The sequence below is a fragment of the Sceloporus undulatus genome, chromosome 1 (genome assembly GCF_019175285.1).
Source record: "Sceloporus undulatus isolate JIND9_A2432 ecotype Alabama chromosome 1, SceUnd_v1.1, whole genome shotgun sequence".
Classification (NCBI taxonomy): Eukaryota; Metazoa; Chordata; class Lepidosauria; order Squamata; family Phrynosomatidae; genus Sceloporus; species Sceloporus undulatus.
Genome location: NC_056522.1, coordinates 218,374,706 through 218,400,455, shown reverse-complemented (window position 1 = coordinate 218,400,455; position 25,750 = coordinate 218,374,706). Strand labels below are relative to the sequence as shown.

General features: G+C 42.1%; 1 protein-coding gene across 3 annotated transcripts in view; it reads left to right on the top strand.

The window, feature by feature from the left end:
- Positions 1-22,349, top strand: part of GPD2 (glycerol-3-phosphate dehydrogenase 2) — a 132,972-nt gene extending 110,623 nt beyond the window's left edge. For 2 of the 3 annotated variants that reach the window (XM_042464095.1, XM_042464086.1), the window contains exons 13-18: positions 7,949-8,107; positions 9,835-9,947; positions 10,740-10,818; positions 10,940-11,038; positions 17,122-17,243; positions 21,766-22,349. In XM_042464095.1, coding sequence (XP_042320029.1) covers positions 7,949-8,107; positions 9,835-9,947; positions 10,740-10,818; positions 10,940-11,038; positions 17,122-17,243; positions 21,766-21,775 — 582 coding nt within the window. In that variant the 3' untranslated portion in view covers positions 21,776-22,349. Of the gene's footprint in view, positions 1-7,948; positions 8,108-9,834; positions 9,948-10,739; positions 10,819-10,939; positions 11,039-17,121; positions 18,660-21,765 lie in introns of those variants that run through there. The other variant, XM_042464105.1, reaches the window with a different exon arrangement.
- The last annotated feature ends 3,401 nt before the right edge of the window (positions 22,350-25,750 follow it).

Here is a 25,750-nt window from a genome sequence, read left to right as displayed (position 1 = left end):
CTATAGACCGGTCTCCTATTACCATTCTTTGGCAACTGATCGAGAGGGCGGTTGTCTTCCAACTCCAGGCTGTCTTGGATGAAGCTGATTATCTTGACCCATTTCAAACCGGCTTCAGGGCAGGATACAGAATTGAGACTGCCATGGTCGCCTTGGCCGATGATCTTCGTCTGGAATTGACAGGGGAAGTGTGACCCTGCTCGGGCTATTGGACATCTCAACGGCCTTGAACCGTAGACCACGGCACCTTCTGGAATGCTGAGGGAGTTGGGTATCGGGGGCACTGTGCTTCAGTGGTTCCAGTCCTGCTTCTCCAGCAGATTCCAGTATGTGATGCTGGGAGACAGCTGCTCTCATAAAAGAGAGCTGACCTCTGGTGTCCCTCAGGGCGCCATTCTGTCTCCCATGCTGTTTAACATTTACATGAAGCCGCTGGGTGAGATCATCTGGAGACATGGAGCGCGGTGCTATCAGTATGCTGATGACACCCAAATCACTCTCATGATGTTTATCACACTATGCTCTTAAAGAGGTACTATTCCAGTGTGACGTCCTCTAGTAGTTGTTTCTTATCAGGGGGTCTAGGGAGGGTTTTTTCAAAAGTGGTTTCACCACCAATTGTTTACGCTCAGATGGGAATTTCCCCTCCCTGAGGGATGTGTTGATTATAGTTTGTAATAATGCTGTTACTGCAGCCCCTCCCTGAGCGGTCAACCAGGATGGGCAACGATCGAGAGGGCATGTTGTCTTCCTTACACATCCAAGAAGCTTGTCCACTTTATCGGTATTTACAAGCTCAAAGTGATCCAATTTAACATAGTCCATGGAGTCACTGGATACCTCTCTTATAGTTTCTGTTGTAATACCGGCATCAAGATCAGCCCTTATCTTACAGATTTTATCAGCAAAAAGTCATTGAATAAGTCACAGCAAGCTTTAGTTGGTTCTAAAAGTGGGTTCAGGGTGGGAGGGCGCTGGGTTAATTCTTTAACCACCCTGAACAGCTCTGCTGGACAAGACTCTGCTGATGCAGTCTTCCCCTGCTTCCCACGACAAACCCAGGAAGAAACCTAAACCTAAGGTGGAGGCTGCCCCCTCAACTATTTCGACCCCAATGTCGACGTCGGCCTCCTCTTCGTTGTCTGCTCCGGCATCGACATCGATAGCTTTAGCTGCGGCTAAGCTTGATTCCACGTTGGCTTTCTTCCCGCCCCGACATCGGCAGATGATTTGACATCCTCCATCCCGGTCACTGTTTTAGACTTGGCATCGGGGGCTCTGGACTCGACATCGATGGCTATCTCTGTACCTACACCATCACCTGTCGCTACTCTGGTCCCGATGACAATCTCTCCTCTGCCTCTTGTCCCAGCTACGGTACCGGCACAGATACTGGCAACTCCATTGAGAGCATATAGACTCTCCTTTTCGCCTCTGCCTCCTTGAAGCAGTCGCCAACCAGAGTCCACAGGTCCCCTTTCCTTGAGACCGGGACGGATACAGATTTGGCTTGCCTCATTCCTCGGGATCCTACATCACTCGTTATCGAGCTGAGGGATATTGGAGAGAATGGCCCTCATCATACAGATACTACTCTCCTTCCTATAGAGATCGGTATTATCACTGCGATCTCCACAATGACTTCCCTTCTTGTTATCGATGCCGCTTTCACTCTCCTCCTCGATGTCGTTCTCGATCACCTTCTCGGCATCATTCTCAATCCCGCTCTCCTAGAGATGATGGCTGCTATCATGTCCCGTTGCCACCACCTAGAACTACAGCTACTGTCTCCCTCCCTCCAGCTTCTCCCATTCACTCTATGGCAGAGACCCTTGTCTCGACATCGATGGTGACACCCTTCCCATCAGTAATCCCGATTGTACCCTTGATGTCGACAGTACCGCTGTCAATTCCTCAGGTAGTTCCATCTGTAGCCCTCTCTGTACCTACGGTGTTACACTCTACTGAGGAATCCACATATGAGCCAGAGCTATCCCCTCACTCTCCATCACTGGTGATAGCTTCTCCTCAAAAAGAGCTTGAAGATACCATGCCTCAGTCTCCCATTGAGGGCATTCACCTTTTCTCGAATGTCTTGACAGGATATCCAGGGCCATAGGTATCCACGTTGACCAACCTCCTAAACTTCCTAGGGATCCGGTTTATGGTATTTTGCCTGTTCCTAACCAGCCGGCGATCCTTCCATTTTTGGCCTCATTGTCTGATGTAATGGCCTTATCATGGCACAAACCTTCCTCTGTGCCCCTGGTGTTTAAAGAACTTGAGGGCATGTACAAGGTTCAACCAAATACAGCCCCGTACCTCTTCACCCATCCTGCACCCAATTCTCAGGTGGTCGAATCCACTACAAAATCATCAGGCAAGACTCATTCTCCCCCAGTAGACAAAGATGGCAGACATATGGACATCTTCGGACGCAGACTCTACTCTTCTGCTGTCCTGAATGCCAAGGTTGCCAACCTTCGAGCCTGCATGGTGGCCTACCAGAAGTTTCTTTGGGAGAAGATGGCTTCCTTCATCCCCTATCTGCCTGAGGAACAAAAATTTGCAGCTATGGATTTCTATGCTGAGGCCCTCTCTTTGGTTAACCAACAGCTCCACTTGGCCAGACACTCTGTCAACTGTTCGACTAAAATCATCTCTGGTGCCGTAGCCCTTCGCAGGTTTGCCTGGCTCAAATCCACAGATCTTACTGATGAAGCCAAAAACAACATTGAAGACCTTCCTTTTAATGGTGAGGGTCTGTTTGCAGCCAATACAGACGACTCCCTCAGCACTTGCCAAAAATCGTCTGACCGGTAAACGCCTTGGGCTGACCATGAATAAACAACAATACAAGAGATGCCAGTGGTGTGACAGTTCAGCTCCTTCCTCTTCTTATTATCAACCACGTTCCTGAAATCCATCCCAATATAAGGGCTCTTCACAACAGTCTTCAGGAAGACCCTATAAACAACACAACAAACAACAAAACAATCAACAACGACGTCAAAATCAACAACAATCTTCGAAGAAGCCTTTTTCCTCTTCTAAGTCCCATTTTTGAAAACTCCAATGAGACGACGACACCATCGTCCATCCTCTCTCCCTCTGTCTGCTTCCCAACCCAGACTATCCAGCTTTTATGACCAATGGTGCCAAATCACCTCCAACACCTGGGTCCTTACCATCATTCGTTTGGGTTTCACCATAGAATTCTCAAATATTCCTCTACGTGGCGTTTTTTGTTCCCTTCTCAACAAAGGTGCCATCCAACACATTCCACCCAGTTGCAGGCTGGACAGCTTCTTTTCTTGGTATTTCACGGTTCCAAAACAAGGTGGTGGTGTTCATCCCATTCTGGACTTGAGGGGGGGTCAACACTTACATCAAACCTCCCAAGTTCAAGATGGTAACTCTCCAGTCAATTCTCCCCTTCCTCCATCGAGGAGATTGGTTTGCGTCGATCGATCTGAAAGATGTGTACTTCCACATCAGCATCAGACCACAACACTGCAAATTTCTTCGATTTGCCATGGATGGAGATCTCTTTCAATATCCCATTCTTCCCTTCAGCCTCTCCACTGCCCCACGTGTGTTCACCAAATGCATGACAGCATTCATCTCTCATCTTCGAATATAGGGAATAATGATTTTTCTGTATCTCAACGACTGGCTGCTGGTGTCGTCTTTTTGAACTCAGTTGTTCAGAGACATTCATGTCACTTTGTCTCTCATCACCGACTTGGGCCTCACCATCAATCCCACCAAGTCAATCAATCAGAGTGATAGAATATTTAGGCACATCTCTGGACTCTGTCATGACACGTGCCGATCTGCCTATCAGAAAGGCAGACTCCCTCTGGGATCATCTCTGTCTGGTCCTCTCCAAGGCCCGTCCTACAGCAAAGGACATTCAACAGCTTCTAGGATACATGGCGTCCACCACGGCTGTGGCTTATCTTTCACGCCTGAGGTTCAAGCGCCTCCAAAGATGGTTTCTTTCTTTCTTCAATCACGTCAAAGACAATCCAAGAGACTTGCCATTCCCCAACAGGTCATTGACTCTCTCTCCTGGTGGCTTGTTCCCAACAATGTCATCAAGGGGATGTTCTTCCAGGCCCCAGAACCTTCTACGATGGCCACTGCAGACACGTCCACAACGGGCTGGGGCGCTCACCACAAAGATCTCTGCATTCAAGGCCGTTGGTCTCCCTTGGAGAGAGAGATGCACATCAGCGCCCTCAAGCTCCTGGCTGTGATCAAGGCCTTTTGGGCCTTTGAACCCCATCTTCTTCACAGAGTTGTACAAGTCATAACAGACAACACAATAACAGTTTGTTAGCAACAAACAAGGTGGCACACATTCCTCTATCCTACTTCATCTGGCCCAACAGCTTTGGACTTGGTGCCATCATCGCTCCATCCACCCGGTGGCGATTCATCTCGCTGGCAAAGACAATGTCTTGGCAGATTCTCTCAGCAGGGACAAGGTCCTTCAACATGATTGGACACTTATCGGCTTAAGCCTTCCTACTTTTCGCCTCCCGATGGGGGACTCCATCCTTTGACCTCTTCGCCACTCCAGTCAATGCCCAGTGCCCACAATTCTGCACCAGAGCAGGCAGGGGATATGGCTCCCTGGGAGATGCATTCCTACGCAATTGGAACCGAGACTTTCTCTGTAGCAAAGGTTGTGACCAAGATGGCCAGGGACAGAGCCAACGCAATTCTGTTGGCCCCCTTCTGGCTGAGACAACCCTGGTTCACCCCCCGCTCCACCTGTCCAGGGGTCAATTCTTCAAACTCCAGAGTTGGCCAGACCTTCTGTCTCACTCTCAGGGAGCGGTCCTTCATCCAGACCTCCTCAGTCTACACTTGACAGCTTGGAGGATCAAACCCTGAACTCCCCAAAATTGCTCAGGGTCTTGTCAGCCTCTAGAAAAGACTACTAAACAATCCTACTCTACAAGTGGAATCGCTTTTGTGAATTTGCTACAGCTAGAGCTGAACCCTCCAGTCCTGTGAACCTTTCTACAGCCTTACACTTCCTTTTACACCTTCGTGATCAAAGTTTGGCCTTCTCCTCTCTCAAAGTCTATTTATCTGCCATTGTCGCCAACCAGCCTCCCGGTTCACCATCAGCTCTCCATTTCACTTCGCCGGCTATGAAAAGGTTCTTCAAAGGTCTCCATCATCTCTATCCTCCGATGCCTCCTTTGGCCCCGACATGGTCTCTGTCTAAGCTAACTCGACCTCCCTTTGAACCCTTGGGCTCGGCCTCTCTGAGACTGTTGACACTAAAGGTGTCTTTCCTTGTGGCCATTACTTCAGCCAGACGTGCTTCTGAATTGACGGCGCTGCGTTCTGATGAGCCTTTTCTTGTTTTCCACAGAGACAAAGTGGTTCTCAGACCAGATATCTCATTCCTCCCTAAGGTGGTTCCCCTTTCCACCTTTCTCAGGGCATTGTTCTACCCAATTTCTACCCAGACCCATCTGCACCTCTCGAAAAGACTATGCACATGCTGGATGTTCGCCGTGCTTTGGTATGTTATATCCAGTGTTCTGCTGAGTTCAGGTTGACTAACAAGTTGTTCATTTGTTATGGTGGATCCAGAAAGGGCCACCCTGTTTCTGCACAAAGATTTTCAAAATTGATTGCTCAATCTATTTCTCTGGCTTATGAGCTGGCCAAACGCCCTCTTTCTGTTGATGTAAGTTCACACTCAAACAGGGCTGTTGCTTCCTCTGCTGCCTTCCTTAAAGACGTCCCTCTACCTGATATCTGCAAGGCAGTCACGTGGTCCCAACCTTCCACTTTTGTTCGGCACTACCAGCTAGATTCCAGATTCACGTTAAGATGCCAGTTTTGGTCGTGCTGTCCTTTCCTCTATTTTACAGTGACCTTCCCACCTCCTTAGTTTAGCTTTTTAGTCACCCAATTGTGTGAGGCACAGAGACCACGAAGAAGAAGAACAGGTTACTCACCTGTAACTGTGGTTCTTTTAGTGGTCATCTGTGCCCTCACACAAATCCTGCTCTACCTCCCCTTGGTCAGGTCCCTGCCATGTTTTTGCGGCTGACTTGAACTGAAGGAGGAGCTAAATTGGCAGGACTAGGCATGCTCAGTACATGGGAGTAGGCGGGGCTCTCGCCAATCTGCTCAGCTTTTCAGCTTCTGAATGGAGTCTCTGTGCAGGTGCAGTACCCAATTGTGTGAAGGCACAGATGACCACTCAAAGAACCATAGTTATAGGTGAGTAACCTGTTCATCCAGTAGTTTAGATTACTCTTTCTACTAACTATTTACAGCTACTAACTGATAGTACTGTAATGTTTTGATGAAAGAGGCTGAGTTGTCAGTTTGGAAATCTGTTTTCCCGTGGTTTAAAAAAATGTTTTAAAAAGGAAAAAGTAAATAATTCATATTTATATTATCTACTATAATAATATAAACATATCTATGTTACAAATAGTGTGAAAAGTTTAAACTGTTTGAATTTTGGGTTTATGTAAAGTAGTTTTTCCAGAGGCACCAATATCAAAAGATGCTGAATGCTAATATTGGTATGCAGTGTGTTCTTAGATTTCTAATATGGTAAATTTATGGCCAGAATTCTGTAGGTGACATGGCAGGCATAATACCAAATTATGAGTCAGTGTTGTTATAATAGTTTGAGCATTGGACTACAACTCTGGAGACCGGGGTTTGATTCCCCACTTGGCCATGGAAATGCACTGTATCACCTTGGCCGAGTCACACATTCTTGGATCCAGAAAACCCCATTATAGATTTGTCTTAGAGTTTCCACAAGTTGGAAGCACACAACAACAACAGTAACGCCCTTTAGTGCTCATTATATAAGGAAGTATTCACTATCCCCTTCATGTAGTGACCCCACCTCCCTGCTTCCTGGGTCCTGGTCATTTAGGGGCTGGGAAAACATGGAGTGTGGGAACAGACAGGTAGAATTTGGCTGAGTGTCTACAGCTAGGTGTAAAACAAGGAAGATCCCCTTTGGGATGTCTTTCATAGGTCCAGGAATATTACATAGTCTTCATGCTTCCAACTGTGGGACCATAGTTGGATGCTGCCTGGCTGCCTCCCACTCTCCTGCAAGCACTAATTCACTGTGAGATTGGGGCTGGCATGAGAGAGGTAGATTCTTCCTGGGAAGAAATGCAAAGGAAGCAGAATTCTCTCTGGCGGAGGTTTATGTTCCACCAGATCAATGTAGAATATCTGTCAATATGTATATCTGTCAGCATATCTCTGGCAAAGTGTTCCTTCTGTCTTTCTTTCAGATCTGTGGAATTAGGTAAATGGACCGATAAAATATGTACATCTTGTATTGTCAGTAATTTTTCAAATATACTGTTAATTCTTCTGTTGACTTGTGTCCAAAAAGGGTGAAAACTTGACAGTGACCATTAAAGGTATGCTAGATGGGTTTCTAGTTGCTACATTTCTAACTGATCTTATAGGGCCAAACGCAGTCAGTGAAAACAAATGTGCAACATACCCTAAACATAATGTTTTGCTCTATTTACCTTAGTCAAATGTATATAATTCAACTGATTGCAAAGCAACATTCGTATGTAGATATTTTAGTCTTATTTTTAGTTTAGTTTTCCCAAAGGTGTACCTTTGGGGTATGGGAAAAAATAACCACTGAAAAAACAAAGTGCTTTTGGCATAGGAAATATCTGAGCAGAAGCTTGCACTGGAGTCTCTGGTGGCCTGTCTGCAGCCACACTTTGAAGAGCCAAGTGAAGCATCCCAAATGATAAGTTTTGGAAAAGGGTGTGAAGGTGGATAATACCAAGGTGAATGATCATCAGTATAGATGACATCAACTCTTTCCCTTTTCTGTTGATCTCTGTGTTTTGTGTCAAGTAGGTTCGCAAAATGAAGATACTTTGAATTGTCTCTCTAAATACTGCAGATTGAATATGGGATCCAAGAGTATGCTTGCACTGCTGTCGATATGATTGCCCGTCGCACACGCTTGGCTTTTCTGAATGTGCAAGCAGCTGATGAAGCTTTACCAAGAATTATTGAGATCATGGGAAAGAAGCTGAAATGGAGTGAACAGAAGAAGAAGGTACCACCAAAGTTGGGGTGGCATTGTCTGGTTCCATAGCCATAAGCTTCGGAGATTCTTTCCAAAGACCTAACAGGGTGATGTAACATGGAGGGGGATGGGAGCGGGAGTGGGGAACATGTCCCAAGTTCTTGGTTAGTTCTGAAAAGGGAAGAGAAGTAAATGTCTTGAAAGAGTCATATAAACTCCTTTTGAGCTGCTTTGAGAAAAGAAAGAACAGGGCCCATAATTATACGTAAAATATTTTCTTACCAAACTGGTAATCTCTCTAATCCCAGTTAGAGTGGACCTGTTGAATCAATTGCTAAATGCTAAGTCAACATTCATAAAAAACCTATTGATTCAGCAGGTCTGCTCTAGTTGGGACAAGCAGCTGGATTTAGGCTGTTAAATTTGCTTCAAGGGGTGCCTCAAAAATACCTTTGACACAGTGACTGGTCACTTTCCCTGACATAATATGTTTGGAGGTAGTCCACCATTTGCCTTTTCTGGTTTTCCTTAAAGCCATGGAAGTAAAGGAAGCTAAGTAGGGCGACAGCCTTAGTCCACATGGTGAGCCCCATAACTTCCCCTTCTCTCCATAACATTTGAACCAGCTACTGAGGAGAGATTATTTGCAACAGTTGCACATGTAGTCTGTGGTCTGGTGCTTAATCTCCATGTTGAAAAAAATACAAATAGTTGAAGAGCATAGTTTTTTTTGTGGGTTTATCAGGCTATGTGGCCATGTTCTAGCAGAGTTTCTTCCTGACGTTTCGCCAGCATTCTCTGAAGATGCTAGCCACAGATACTGGCAAAACGTCAGGAAGAAACTCTGCTAGAACATGGCCACATAGTCCGAAAAACCCACAAAAAACTATGGATGCCAGCCATGAAAGCCTTTGACTTCACAGTTGAAGAGCAGATGAGAATTTTTTTGCAGGTTTTTTTGCCCACTAGCATGTGGAATGGAATTCCAATAGCACTGTTCTCAGACCCTCAAAGCAAAAATATGAAACTGATGATACGTCTACTATAGGAAGGATTCTGTTTGTCAGAGTAGGGTACCTGATATCAGCTGCAGATCCCTACTTGCAAATGAACAGAGGCTGGAACAGTTTGAGGGTGGTCATCAGTGCTGAGCATCACAGGGAACTATACATAAATAGTAGAATCATAGGATCATAGAGTAAAAAGAAGGACAGGGGAGAGAGAGCATTTGAAGGCTCCAAACCTTGGGCTGCGTAGTTGTCCTACTGCCTGAAGAGAGTAATCAACAAATGCCAGAAGCTTCAAAAATTAGACATCTTAAAGCTTGCCACTTGCCACTTAGAGTATTAATTGTAGCTACATGATAGCAGCAATAAATTTAAAGGCCACCTCTCGGCCCTTTTGTCTGTAAGCGCAGGTCTTGCTGCCATCGCTACAAGTCACATGTGTAGATTAAGAGTTTGATACAGCCCGAAAAATCTTTACATTGCACGTCTCCTGGAGTAATTATCGCTTGATAATCAACACTTGTACAACTGAACCAGTGATCTAACTGAAGCATGAAATGCTGCCTAATCTTAATTACCTTGTTCACCTTTAAGCACTTTTTGGTCATCAACTGCTGATATTCCTCTAAGGACCGGCAATTATAATTAAGTGAAAGGAGCCAGTAAAACATTACAGCAAAGAAGAAATTCAGAATGTAAATATTTGCTGTTATCCTAGAGCTGAGACTTTGTTCTGCTCTCCCTGTTCAGGAGGAGCTCGCGGAGGCAAAGAAGTTCCTGTACTATGAAATGGGCTACAAGGCACGCTCAGAGCAGTTGACGGATCGTAGCGAAATCACTCTGTCCCCAACAGATATTGAGAGGTAAAGATACCATGCAACCTAGCCCCTGATAGTCTCTGAGCTCTAGGTATAATACTCGATGGCCTGGTTGTCTGTAATGTAGGTTTAAGAACAAGGCTTTCTGCTTTGATTACTGGGTTGTAATAGCAAGTGTCTCCACCCACCCGCCCTGTTAAGTTGGTTACCAGTGGATATGTTCCCTTAACAGTTTCTTTGATATGTTCATATTCATTCTGAATTATTGTTACTCTGCTCCTTTAAAGACTGAGAAGATTGTGTTGGCTGTCTCGGTCTAAGGATGGTGGGATTGGTTTAGGAAGCTACCTGCCTTATAACCTCAGATGAATGCTCCATCTAGTAATGCTGTTCTGTAACATGGCCCTCAGGCTGGATTGAGGAACCTGTGGTCCACCACTGGCCTCAGGTAACACAGCCATTTGTCTGGGATGGTAGGAGTTATACTCCATAGCTTCCCATTCCTGCTTTAAACAAAGATGTTGAACCTGATGTCCATGAACCATGTGTTCTTCTCTGTGGTCGCTGCGATTCCTCTGACTCCTGCAGTTGGTGAGGATAGTATGAAATGGGATTAGAAGGAGAAATGTTAGGAGATGAAAAGGCTTTTTGTGCTGGTGAAAACAAATGTGCTTTTCCCCGAGGAGACGTTTTGAAAATTGAAGTGACAATATTCAGCTTATGAGAATGCAGTACATGGGAGAGAAGGCCTCATAGTTATAGGGAGGCTGCTGCTAAAAATGACTGTTTTAAGGTGCTTTTACTGTTTGTCAGTGTACAGATTTTTTATCTTTGCAGATATAAAAAGAGGTTCCACATGTTTGATAAAGAAGGCAAAGGTTTTATTACCGTATTGGACGTGCAGCGTGTGTTAGAGGTAACATTTTACTTCCCCTCTGTTATAAGAAAAAAATCATATCAAAATTGCTTCCCATGATATTAATAGTGTGGTGTTAATCCAAGCATGTGGTTTTTTTTTTCTTTCATATACTTCATAGAGCATCAACTTTCAAATTAATGAAAGTGCACTCCATGAGATTTTGAATGAAGTGGATTTGAACAAAAATGGGCAGGTTGAACTCAATGAATTTTTGCAAGTGAGTGCTCCAATTTATTTATTTATTTATTTTGTGTGTGTGTGTGTGTGTGTGTGTGTGTACTTATGATTGTATGAGAAAACCAGAATATCAACCATGTATGTCTAATTACTCACAATGTGTATTTTTAATAATACTGTGGAAATGGGGATTACTGGCAAATTATATAGGTATTAATTTCTTGGAGCAGATTTGATTTTAAAGTGGCAAACCATGTTTCTATAAAAACTGATACAAGATGGAAAATACTAGATTAAATCAAGAGAAGTAAACTAATCATGCTACTGCACTTGAGAAAATAAGGCACACTGAAGGTGAACTTAGTTCATACTGAACTGTACATGTTTTATGTAGTACCTTCTGGCAGTTCCCTCACTATGAAGTAATGTTATAGAGGCTTTTTACAAGGCCAAGGAGTGGTGGTAGTGGTTGAGATGTGCACTCCCACCTGCCTAAAGTCACGTGTGGCTGCTATTGTTGTTATTGCTTTTGTTGTTGTTTTCTCTCAAAACAAAAAGAAGGGAGAGAAAAATGGGTAACTTTCCTATCAGATCACTTTAGGTCTGTGTTGGACTGGTTCTCATCTAATTTTTCTGGCCAGTGGTGAAGTGTGGTGGGAGTGGGAGTTCATCAACAGCTTTTAATTCTCTGCTATTGCTGTACCCCTTTCAGGAAGGAGTAGCCATTAGGTAGCACCACTCTCATGCTAGGCCCTAAACAGACTGGTATTTTGTGCCAGCCTGGGGCCAAAAGTAGGGCTAGATAGGGCTGGGCATCAACAAGCGCACAACCCTACTTTTGCCACCTATGCACCATCATGGCACGCCCCCATTTACATGGGGCACACCATGATGATGCACAGGTATCAGAGTGCCCAAATGGTGCCCCTTTCAGGAAGCTGCTTTCAGAAGCTTCTTTTTGCTCTTGAGAGGGAGTGGATTGTTGCCATGGCATCTGGTTGCCACGGCAACAATCTGGAGCAAAAAGGGGCGGCTGTAGACCACCCGTCTGTCGAGCTCCTTAGTCTCCTGATGAACTGATGAATAAAAAAATAATAGTAATGAATGAGCTGAAATTCCTTCCTGGAAAGTTTTCAAATGATCATCATGAGACACACTATTTCTCCTTCACAAGAGAAGGGACTGTTGAGACCTATATTGTGTATGCTGCATGTCATCTTTAGCAGCATAACGCTGATTTTTGTTTCATGATTTCCACTGTTTCATTTATAGTTGCACACATGGCTCATATAGATACTAATAGGCGGGAGAATACTTACCCTTCTTTTACTCTATCAGTTTTTCTGTTTGTTTTTTGAGGTGGAAAGTCTTTGCTCTGTGACTTTATACCACGCCTCCTCAAATCACTGGTGTAAATTTTTACAAAGAAAAGACACATAGATTATCTAAACTGTACCTATGTTATAGACCATAATTTAGCATCTGCCTTATCATGCAATTCCATGCATGTTTACTCAGAAGTAAGTCCTTTGTACCCATTAAATTATTTCTGGGACTTCACTGTATTTGTTTCTCAAGTCCACTGGTCTCCTCTCTTTCCTTCCACATCAGGGCTGGGAAGGTTGCATCCCTTTGCATGTTTCGGGCCAACATTCTATGCCTTCTTTGCCACGGGGTGTGGTAGCTGGAGCTGGTGGGAATTAGTTAGTAATATTGAAGTGTTCCATTAAAATATGTGGAAAATCACTGTTTGAAATGGGTTTTAAGTTTGGTGTGGCGGGAAAGATATGATTAACAGTAACTGTAGTTAGTGGTAAAGGAGAAAATTGGTGCACAAGAAGTTGGCCCATAGGAAGCAGAGGGAGGGAATCAGCACATTTGAACCTGCAGCAAGTTCTTGACCACCATGTTATGTTTTTGCCATGGCAGCTGAACTGAGTATTCAGAGATAGTTTGGAATATCATTATGCAAAGGGATTTTGTAATACCTTTGAGACTAACTGAGCGAAAGAAAGTAAGCAAAACTGAGCCACACTATGCCATTTTGGCAGAATGGAAGGGGAGCACAAAACTGCATGTGCTTTTCAAAATGCAGAAAATGGAATATCTTTCCCATTTTAAAATCAAAATGCTGTAAAATGAACAGGTGAAAGTTTTAAAGATAGCATCTGCAGTGTTTCTAGCGTCTATCTGACTCTTTTCGTGCCAGCAGAAGCAGATTTGTTTCCTTTTGCTAGCCAGATTTGTTATTGTAGGATCTTTCATGGTCAGGTATTTCAGATGACTGCCGGGTGCTTCCTGCACTGTGGCAATGATGAATGCAGAACATGAGATAAATTAATGCTGGGGATTTTGGTCAATGTCAGCCCTTTCTTCACTGTGTCAAGTTAAACAAACAAGATCAAGGCAGGGGAAAATGGTAATTGTCTCTTTCCAGATGGGCTGCGGATGAGAGCACTGTTGAATCTAAATGCAGAAATTTATACCAATTGTTCCCAGCGTCTTTGAACACACACGTCACTATCACATATATGATATATATTCACCTCAGACTTAGTAAAATAAATTATTTCAGTAAATACATATTTACAGAGCGTTAGGACTTGTTATTTAAATCATGCTTTGATGTTTTTCAAAGGAGCCCTTAATAACAACACCACATTTCTTTTATTCTCAGTGCCCCCCAAAAAACAGCATTTCCCCCCTTTTCTAATGAAGCAGTCTTGTTCAGCACCAGTAGTCCTCTTCTTTTGTAATTGTATTTGATTACAATTTGGCTTTTTTGAATGTGCTGTCATGTAAGAAGTTGAAACAGTTTCTTGCTGTGTCTTATTTAAAGTATTCAGTTTCTTCTTTAAAAATGGCCATGCATTTCCTACACAGCATATATAATATTATTTGTTTGTTTTAAAATGCAGTTTTACCTCATCTTCATCCACCAAAGTTATAAGACATCCTGGCCTCAGATTTATAGTCTAAAAAACACAACACAAAAAGATCAGGGGTTAGGCAAGAGAAAGCAAAAAGCAAACTCAGGCATTGGTTCTTCAGTAGAAAGTCCTTAGAAGGGAAGAGACAAGCAGACTCCCTTCACCACACATTGAGTAATTCATTAGCCTAAACATGTCACAGTCCTGGCTTATAACTTGTACCTGTGCCCAGGCCTCTTTTCCAGAACTTCCTTTCATATCCTAGAAACTGTGGTTGAATGCACCTGTAAGGCCTCAATCTCAAACTGATCAAAAGAATTAAATCCACTCCTTTTATCAGTTGTGTATGTTAATCAAGACCCAAGTAGGGAGAGGTCCAGAAATGGTCAACTGCTAAACCTAAATCCCTGGAGTAAGCTCTCCAAAGCCAAATCTAACATTAACTCCATACCAGATGCTTAGTGACTAGGAATGTTTTCATAATGTCTGTGGAGGGCAGAAATCCCATAGGAAGGATGGAAATTCAAATTCAATAGTCAATAACCAGAAGTGATTTTGAATAGGCATGTTTGGTTAATTCCTCATTAACATAAGGCTGAGGTGAATGTCAGGTGGGAGCACAAAGTTTGACTCCCACCGATATCTGGCATACCTGGTTTCTTCTTTATTTAGAATTCTGTCCTTGAAGGTGATGAAGAACTCAGTTTGTGGTGTGAGCTTAATAAAATGAAGTAGCTGGAAAGGGAAAGGGCATAGTCCCGTTATCTGGCTAGGTAACATCCTAGTTCACACTTAAAGACATTTTATTGGCATCTGTGAAGTAGATACATCTCTGTAGATGTTACTGGAGAAGTCAAATAATTTTGGAGCTAGAATTCAGCAGAGGCACACCCCCTCTCCTCCCTCCACTAAATAAGAAGAAACAAAATAGCAGATGATGTTGAAGAAGTACATATTGTGTGTTTGGTGGTGGGGAAGGCAATCAGTACAGGGACAGGCTAGGAATTGGAATGACTGGGCTCCTGAGCTAGCTTCCACAGAAACTCCCTGCTTGAAGTATAAAATTAATTCTGTTGAAATTTTTCCATGCCTGCTTGCCTCTTGCCATTTGAAATCAGGACAGTGGACCCTCCACATTTGCTGGAGTTAGGGATGTAGAACTCCAGTGAAAGTGGGGAAAAGGCAAATAAAAGCATTTACCTGATAAACACCTCTTGAGGAATCTCTAGCCCTCCAGTGCAACTCTGTGGCAAACATCAGGCAGAAGTTGACCATAGAAGAGCACTGGACAACCCTACAAATGTCTAGAAAATTGTTTTGTCTAGGAATCTCTAGGTCCTCCACTGTGACTCTAGGTCAACGCCCAGCAGAGTCATGTTGGAGCACCTAGAGATTCTTAGAGAAAGCATATCAGTGAATCCACAAATAATCAGATCTGCAGATGTGGAGGGCCAACTGTACAACAAATCTTCCACTGGAAAATTCTCATATTAAGCCGAATTAGTTTTTACAGTCCTTTTGCCCCCATTATGCTATTTCAAAATGCACAGTGGGAGATTAATTGTGTAGCTCTCTTGCCAACTTGCAAGAAACTTTTTTTGGGGGGAGGGGAACACTTCAGGATCAGTGATTTTCCCCACATGCATTTCTGCAGTATTAATGACCCTCATGGTGTGTCCTGTTTAAATGCCCACATTGAGTATCTTAATTATCAACCCCCTGGGTAAAATTTATTATTATCACAAGCTAGTCAATTAAAAAGATTTCCCCCCTCATTCTTCTCAAGTCTGTTTCTTCAAGTAGGATTTTGGATTAAATCTACGTAGTGAAATACAAGATGATTTGTTAAATAAAATATGATGGAGCTGCACAACTGGTTTTGCAGCTATTTAAGATGGTCATCTTATTTCTGCCACTCTGTCTATCTTCTGGATTGTAATGCTGTAGGGTAGAGATAGATTGTGTCATTTTTCTAAAGTAGCATGTACATAATAGTGCTAAAGAAATAAATACATCTGTTTGCATACATCTAGTCTTTCAGAGAAATCAGTTGCACTTGCTTGAATATCCTGGCCTATCACAAGTAGCCAGAAGGGTTCCAGTAAGTACTTGACCATGGTTTCTCTGGCAAGCCAATGAGTTAACTTTGAAGTCAGGAATAATCAAATAAAATCTATGTATATATGTATCCTGGAGGAATTCCTGTTTGCTCACAAACAGAAAAAGAGGCTAAATAATGCTTTACAAATTGTTCATTCAGCTCTACTTCAGCCCTTAAGAAAGAAGTCAGAAAAGTAAAATAGGAATGTGGCTTGTAGCGTTTGCTGTCATGCTGATATAACATGACTCAACCCCAGCATGAAATGGATATCTAGGGCAGGAAAAGCAGTGTTCCCTGGTTGTTCTACAGACTTCTGGTACATCATCATCATCACCTATATCCCACATTTTCCCAGTTCAGAACTCAAGGTGGCTTATAAAAGTTAAAACAAACAGCCAAAAATTCACAACATACAAAAATTTTAAATTTAATTCTCAAAATAATCCAAACATGTTAATAACGTAAACTGTTAAAAGGAAAACAACACAGAGAAAATTCAGGTGATTATACTAGTGTTTTTCCCCTTGAGCAATCAGTTTTCCCAGGCCTGCTGAAACCTAAAGTTTTTCACCTGTCTATCTAAAAGTGAAGGAAGAAGGCTGTTAGCCTACCCTCTTGGGGAAGGGCACTCCAGGGATAAGGAGCAATTGCTGAGAAGGTCCTACCCCTGGGAAGGTGATGGGATAGAGCACCACAATGACAACTCCAGGCATGGCACTAGAGCAGTGATGGTGAACCTTTTAGAGGCAGAGTGTCCAAAGTGCAACCCAAAACCCACTTATTTATTGCAAAGTGCCATGTCCCTCTGGCTTTCTAGGAACAAACTCTGGAAAACTCTGTGCTGGGGCGACGGCACATGTGCCCACAGAGAGGTCTCTGAGTGCCACCTCAGGCACGTGTGGCAGAGGTTCACCATCACTGCACTAGAGATTAGAAATCTTTTTTTTATGTTTCAGTACAAATTCACCGTGCTCTTAAAAGCCAAAAGGTCCTATAGGAGTGTGTGTGTGTGTGTGAGAGAGAGAGAGAGAGAGAGAGAGAGAGAGAATAAACAAAAGTAACATCAAAGTCTTTTCTGTCTTGCCTCTTTAGCTCATGACTGCTATTCAGAAAGGATCTATCTCAGGAAGCCGGCTAGCGGTACTTATGAAAGCTGCTGAAGAGAACATTTCTCGGCGTGATGTGATTTCAGTGGATCGGAGTGGTGGCGGACTGTGAGTTCTGGGAGCTTACAGCTGCAGAATGGTGTCCTATGTAGCTGCCTCTCTTGCTGCTGAAAAAACCCACACATTCCCGGCTTTCAGATGTTGCTGCTTCCTCTACTCAAACCTGTCTGGCACTGAGCAACTGTGCAGAAAACTTCATTGTTGCAGTTTGTTCTTCCCTTACATTTGCTGTGAGGGTCCTGCTGTTCTGACTTGTGGCTGGCTGAACTGGGCGTATGTTGTTTCTGCTTTGTGCAGAAGATAGATAAGCATTTGGAGTAAGGAAGTATGTTCGGGAACTGAGATTCAGATGCCTTTTTCTGGACTAACCTTTGGCTGCATTCTGGAGCCATGGTAGACAAGGTTGCAGGTGAAATTTTACTCTGACATCTGCATCTTGTATGGTGGTTCCCACCCTTCCTTTTACAGTTTGCTGCCTTGACCTGACAAAGGTAGAAGATGCCAGCATGCTTTGTGTGTCCTTTTTAAAGGGGGAGAGATTGTCTTGTGATAAATATTCATCTTTGGCCTATAACAGGTTATGGTATTTTTTACATAGTAACTCTATAAAACGAGCATGTCAAAAAAGTGATTAACCATTGGCAAGAAAAAGAGTGTATCTAGGATTTATTTATTTATTGGCAAAATAGCACCCAAAAACAAGTGAAAATCATGCCAAGGAATTATTAACTGCTGCTGGACCTAGTTCTGCTAATGTTAGATTGAGGGGCAAAACAGACTGCCATAAAAAGCCGGCTTCCAGCCAACTTGGGAGTGTGGCATACAGATGACACATGCCCCATGCTGCCTGGCTGCCCATTCTTGGGCTGGGTTCTGGGCACTCCGGCAGCACAGTGTTTACACGCTGCATGCTGCCAGAGTGCCTGAAAGCCAGCTTCCATCCATAGCAGACCAGAAAAGCCAGCTTTTTGCTGCCACAAAAAGGAGCGGCTATTTACAGCTTCTTTTGGAGTCAGCAAAAAGGTGGATTGGGGCTGGGGCATGCAGTTGCTGTGGCTCCAATCTGGCTTTCTCAGGTTCGGCTTCAAGTTGCCCTTTTGGGGCAGTCCTTTTCACCCCCAAGTCTCAAGGAAACTACTGAAGTTTAAGTAACTTTGTCCTATACAACAGCTGAGTTACAGATAAATTTCTGAAAAGCACACTAAGGCCCCATTCAGACTCACCTATTTGCGCTGGATGGAACTGGGCAGAATCGGGTCCCCCCCTCCTGAATCCCTCCGGAAGCAAGTGCCCACTAATAATTTACCTCAATCACGGTAATTAAACCCTGAAGGCTCTTGCGGAGAGTTCACATTTGCGGAACCGGTTTAAAATGAAGGCACCTTTGCTGTCAATCAAATTCAGTTCTGCTTTCGTCAAGGTGATGTTTCCTACAGCCATTGGGCAATCGGATGTGTGCTTCCCCCCCTCCTTTTTAAAAAAAACCAGGTGGGAGTGTGTGCATATTTTGTCAAATTTAAAAACCTCCAGGTGTGTGTGTGTGTTGTGTGTATTTGGGTCACTACAGATTATGGATCTTCCCCTGCCTCCGTTTTCAACCCCAAAATGCAATCTAATGCCATCTCTGCATCCTCCCTCCTTGCGACCCCAGAATGCCTCATACACATACAACAACAACAATAATAAATTCTTCACCCCAAATGGCATCTCTGCATCTTTGCTTTCCTTCAGCCACCCTAGAATTCCTTACAGACACATACAGTAGCAAAAGCATTCTGTATCAATTTGCCAAATTGAAAGAGAAACATTTGTAACATTCGCATTATAGCATTCGCATATAAAAAATAATTTAGAAAAAGAGCCTTTTGCAAAGTGCCATGCTGGGAGCAAAGAAATAAAAAGAGAAATTAGCACAAGCAGACACACATTCTATCTATACATGTATATACCTGTAGCAAAAAGTGTGCGCATAGTCTGTCAAAAATAAAAAGAGAGGGAAAGCTGCCTGGGAGAGCGGAGACTTGCTCCGTTCCCTGCCCTCCCTCTGACCTACCCTGAATTGACCCGTTCTCTGGCTCCTTCCTGCTCCTCCTATTCCCCCTGTTACCCCGATTCTGCCCTTGGCACCCCAACTCCATCTGTCACCCTGATTGCCCTTGGCACCCATCCTCCGGATCCTTCCTTCTCCTCCTCCGTCACCTGATGCTGCCCTCCATGGCACCCTTCTTTCCCCTGGCTTCATCCTCCTCCTCCTTCTCCGATGAAAGGGAGGAATGTTCGGCCCTCTGCCCTCCCTCTGACCTAAATCCCTCCCCTGAACTTGCCCCAATCATGATCAGGGACAAGTTCATATTCACCGGACCCATTTTTTTCAAAAGATACAGTTTTTACTCCACTTCCAAATGCCCCGCGCTCAGGGGCATTTGCCTCTCAATGGGTGTGCAAGCCTTGGATTTGCTTGTGAGAGATTCGGGGTGAATATGAACTTCCCGTGGTTAATCCGGGTTCTGATCCGGGATAAAAGGTAGTCTGAATGGCACATCATAAGGATAGCTTTAAAGAAATAGGTGCCTGTTATCCCACCATGGAAAAACATTATAGCATAGCTGGAATTACCACCTCTGTCCCTTCCTGGGTAATTACATATTGGGTGGTAAGGCAGGTAGTGCATGTAGATGTTTTCCCTTTCCTGTCAATTTTTTTTGTGCTGGATTTAATGCATATATCTAAATTGACTGATCTGCTCATCTGTACTGAACGCACAAAACAAAGTGCAATTATGCGACCTTCATACATGCCAGCATCACAACACATTTCACATGAGAAACATTGAACTGGTTTTCATTAAATAATTACTAAGGTTTCCTGTCCAGTTTGGATGTATATTCCCCATTGTGGGCTTTCACTTATCCTTACCTGACCATCCCCCTTGACAACACCACCCTCGTATATTTTCTATTAAGAGAGATAATGTTATCTAGAACATTTGGGAATCTGATTTTTGCCTAACATGAAGCAAAGGGACAAAGCATCCCAATTAGTGGTAGAATTTTTTTCTTGAATCTTTTAATCGCCCACAGGCATTTTACTCACATCAGGTCTTTTGTTCAGGGGATGCGTCTGCAAGTCTCAGCATGGGTAAGATTTGCACTCTTGGGACATTTAGGCTGAAATCCTTTCTTACATTATTATTTTTATTCCTTGAGTGACAACAGAGGAACAAAATGTGGCAACTGGTCTTTGACAGCTCTAGAGGTGAGCTAAAAGTGTCACTTACACAGGGGCCTCTAATACAATTGTCAGTCTGATTAGAGTAGACCCACTGAATTAATTGCCGGAATTAATGTCAGCACTTGTGTAAATAACATTGATTTGGTGAGTCTAATCAAGTTGGGACAAACAATTGGGTGTAACCCAAGGATTTTGCTTTTGGTAAAAGCATTTTTGTCGGATGAACTATTATGTTGCTCTGATATTTCACAAACAAGGCTTTTCACCTTTTATTCTTCTTAAAAGCACCCTGTATACAAATGAAAATCACTGAAGCACTCTACTGCTAGAAATAGATATTGGAATATTAAAGCAACCCTACAGCTAAGTTCAGAGGGAGATATTTGCATCTATTAATGACATTTTTAATTTTGAGACATAGCTGTGTTAGTCTGGAATATTACTGGCAAAGGGATCCTGTAGCACCTCTGAGACTGGCTGTGCAAAAGAAGTTTTAGGATAAGTAGCTACAACATCTTTTGCATAGTTATTCTCAAAAGTGCTACAGGATCCCTTTGTACTTTTAAATTTTGTCCAGTTTTGAATATATGGAGCTTAGTTCGGAGATCTACACCAGGAGGAAAAACAAAGATCTCTTGCTTGAGGCCCCATGACAATTTGGAGTCCCTTTCTCTGTAAGCACAAAGGATTGTTTTGTGATGTTGGTCTTTTGGCTGCTTCACTTCAATTCTGCCAAGACAGCATTACATACCAACCCCCCCCCCAAAAAAAAAAACCAGTTCAAACAGGAGTAATCAAAAACTAGCTTTCCTATGTATTCGGGGTGTGTAGGGAAATGAATGTTTGCTATAGCTGTGCCTTAAGAAGATGCCAATAATTATATCTAACTTTAAACAGAGGTAAAATTACCTTTCCATACCCTTCTGGGGAAGGATAATGCCCATGTTGAAGAGGTGTGTGAAAGAGAGGGAGGGTGCATGTGTCTCCTCCTTCCATGTGTCCATGGATACATCCTGGGGGTGGGAAGTGTGTTGAAAAGGAAGCCATATTATTGCCCAGTACTTATTTTTAAATAGGTTCCTTCATGATAACACAGGATTTTCAAGAATGTCTAGTTGTACCTCTTGCTAGCTTTGTTCTTTCTGGTTTTCTCCTCCTTTTTTCCTTTTCTTTTTGGTTAACTGGTAGAGTCATGCCATGAAAGGGCATGAATATTTGGATTTTCTTTTGTAATTTAGATGCATGTGCTCCATTTGGAGTTTGTCGTTGTGAATTTGAGCCCATTTCCCCTTGCTTTCTTCTTTTATGGTAGAGTCAAACACACATCTCTATTTTGTAGGAGGAAGTGAAAGAAGTTGTGTTCATCATCGTACACCTGCTTGATTCAGTAAAATTAAAGACTCAGAATTACTTGATTAAATGCCATTCTCCCCCCTTTTTGTATCTCTTTGGAAGATTGTCATGTAATGAATGGTAAATATAAAGTACTTGCAGGATTGTTTTACAGTGTGTTAATTCTGTGGAATGCTACTGTATTGCTGTGTTTTAAAATGAAAGAAATTTGATAGCAAGGAGCTTGTTGGCACTGGGGTATGTGTGTGTGTTTGTGTGTGTGTGTGTGCACGTGCGTACACATACATAGATGCACATATATACATATATACATGCTGCATGTTTTTCCATCTGGCACTTTTATGTATTGTACTGGGTTATTGTTCAGGACTGGATTGTTAAATGCTGTGTTTGAAGCTGGATTGTCATTTTTTATAACTGTCTTGGTGTTTTATTGCCATTATTTATTACTTTTGATATACAGAATGAGCTGCATGCATTTATAGAGCAATACGAGGATGTATTTAATGTGCCTTGTTTTTAACTGAATAAGAACTGAAAGCATGAATCAATAAAACTGATTAAAATGGTCCCCTCACTGGCATTTTGATGTTACTGGTAGTTACTGAAATAAAGTTGATTAGCCTTGAACTATTCCTCTCCCCCCTTCTCCCCCCGTAGGAAAGTATAACAGATTTCTTAAACCTTAGTTTTAAGGGATAGTATTAATTACTGACTTTGTGTTATATGGCAAATGAGGAGTTAAATTATGGTAAAGGCAGCCATAAATGATGAATATTTTGTTGGAATATTTCATTGTTGCTTCAGTATTTTTTTGTTTCTTTTTCTTTTTTCTCTTACGGTGGGATCAAATAAATGACAATTGCCAACTATTTATTGCCATGGTGGATGACTTTTATTTATTTTTAGTTGTCATTCAACCAACTTTCTTTGGGCACAGCATTACCACACGGATAAATTTTTATCATAACTAAAATCAATAGGAATAAATGGGAAAGATTACATTATCCATTTTGATCATCTTGGATGTCAGGCTAGTCCAGAGTTGCCAAGTGCTGATAAATGTTCTCATGGTGGGGGGAAAGCTATACATTTTCCCTGACAGGAAATCAGCAAAGCTGTTTACAAGTTTGTTTGTTTTTTAAAGACAAACTTTATAGTGCCCATATTCCTCTATAGCTCCTAATTTATATGGGACTGTAAGGTTTTTAGTATTAGAGGTTTGTGTGAGTTTGTATGTGTAAATACTCTGGAAGTGATGGCCAGGACATTGTATAAATGAAGCCTCTTAAGCATAATTGCACCTTCCTTAAATAATCATTGTGTACTAGGCAGTGTGCCTTAAAACATGGTGATATATCAGTTAGTCTATCAAGAAGCGTAATGTCTTTCCCAAAATAAGCATGCTCCCCTTCCAATAACTTTTTAGCAATCACTATCCTCTCCATACAGATACATACATACATACATGTTTGTGTGTATGTATATGTGTGTGTTTGTGCAGTCCTGATTTCCGGATAAAATTACTTAAATAAATGTGTATATATGTGTGTATGTGTGCTCACACACATGCACACACAAGCATGGGGGGAGTGTTACCCCGATTTTAACCTCCAAATGTGTGTGGGAAGCACATGTACACATTTGAGCAGGAAATATCAAAGCAATGTCAGGAGTTCAGCTGCAGTACTTAGAGTGAATTCTGCCATCAAATTTGAACTGATTGCCTTTGATTAGAGGAGATTATAGAACATCTTCAGCAGTGTGCATTTTACCCCTAAATATGTCCTGTTTTCTCAGCCACTGAAAATGAAAGGCCTCTCAAGTTTGCCTGTCCCTTGCCTTTTAGTCTCATTCCTCTCCCTTCCTCCCCACTGCCCCCCTCCTGAATTATCCACTGGAGGTATGAAACATATACAGAGGGGTAAGAGCATTCAAGCTGTACAATATTTGCACAGGTGCTCTGATCAGAAAGAACAGGCTTCAGTCCAGAATCAATACTTCACTCAATCTGCCTGAGACGTTACTAATTTAGGAGAATTCCAGGTCTTGTCTTCCTGCTAGTGTCTCTGTTTTCCATATGCTGTCAGTGGCTAATTCCACAATAAGTGGAGCTAAACGATGCTTTGCCTGCTCTAATTTACCTGGAGATTTATTTTATTTTATTGCCTCTGAAGACATAATTGTGCATTAGATTGAGCTGGATTTGTGCAGAAGAGCAAAGAAAGAGATGGAATCTGTTCTCTTTTTAAGAAGGTGCTTTAAGAAAATACACACAATTGGGGCTTGAAATTGGCCTTCACTGAGTGTTAATTCAAACTGAGTGTTAATTCCTGTTTTCTTCAAAGTTTTAATTTTTTTTTTAAAGTGGGCGCAGTTCCTTGGATTATTGCATGTTCAACAGCTGCACCATCTAGAAGGACGTCTGTTCTTCACATGATTTAGTGCTACATGCCTTATAGGATATATATCTTCTTGGCTACATTGCAGGGTTTATAAACAAGAAAAAAAATCACTAGCTACAATCTGTTTTTTTAAAAAAGACACCCTGGAATGCACTGGCTACGAAAAGGAATATCCAAGTTTGACTGTCCATCCCTCAGCTTACAAATCACACGGTCCTATTTTCTCCTGCCATTTGTCTAAGTTGAGTAAATGTCATTAATTTGAGTGTTAAAACAAAAAGAAGCTGAAGAGAACTGAATCAATTTATAAACTGATTGGAAGCACCTTTTTTTAAAACAAAAGCAAGATTCTCTTGATTTTTCCTAACTCGTTATCTGTGGATATCTTGCTCCTTACTAATTTGTTCTGTGGGATTTATTTTATTGAACTGCTAAGATGCTTTTAGTTTTGCATCTCTACAATTAACTGATTTGCAATTCATTTTTATGCATGCTGGGTTTTTCCTGTCCGAGTCAAGAAGCTGTAAATCTCTGATCTATTGAACTGACAGGGAAATATATTTCATTTTCCCCATGAATCATTTGCCACCCTTATTGCAGAAAAATGGCAAAATTATGGTGTGCCGTGTTTTAATAAATTACCACTTTTAGAAAATTTGTTCTGTGACCTGCTTGGAGAATAATACAGAGTGGGTTGGGGGCAATCACAATAGCTTGGTAAATAACTTGCTCTCCCCACTGCCACCGTAAGCCCTAACTGTAAGTTATCTAGTTTTTTCAAATCATCTTTAAGTTTGATGTGTTCGTGTATTTCTGAGACAGGTCCACATTTTTATTCTGTGCAGTATTTCGATTGTTTCCCCTTTATACTATAAACAGACACAGAAAGAAGCAATTTGCGCTTTTATATACGTAATGATCTTAGCTCTTTTGCAGTAATCGCTTTTCAGTTGTGTTATCATTCACAAGATTCATATGATACATAAATATTTTAATTCTTCAAAGGATCAGGTTACAGCTGTACATTACTACAGGATTTTTCTCACTGCTAGAACCAACTAAGACATTAAATCACAATGCAAATTTTTGAATATTTTTTTCAGGTTGTCGGTTATGAACTGGGAAGCAGAAAACTTGGGGAAAAATATAGCAAAATGGTTTACTTTTCTTCTGTACTAGTCTTACCGTGATGGCTAATTTTGTCTAATAATCTTCAAGGAGATGTTTGTATCCTGTAAAAGATGCCTATCCTGTCAACCCGGGTGCATTTTTTCCCCTTGATAAAAAATATCCATTGCACTAAGCTGTTAAATGGCCAATCCTGAAAACAATTTTTTAAATGGAGCTCATCCAGCTATATCAGTACTTCAAGCTGCACTGAACCATTAAATAAAAACCTGGGACAAATGCCTTTGAAAAGGGTTAATTAGCTTTAATACTGATTTATTCCATATAGGGCAGTAATAGAGTAGAACATTTATTTCTGTTTTGGATCATTAATACAGTCTTTGGTTCATGAAAATTTGTGTCTAATAAATAATATTCAGGCCAATTAAGAATGTGATT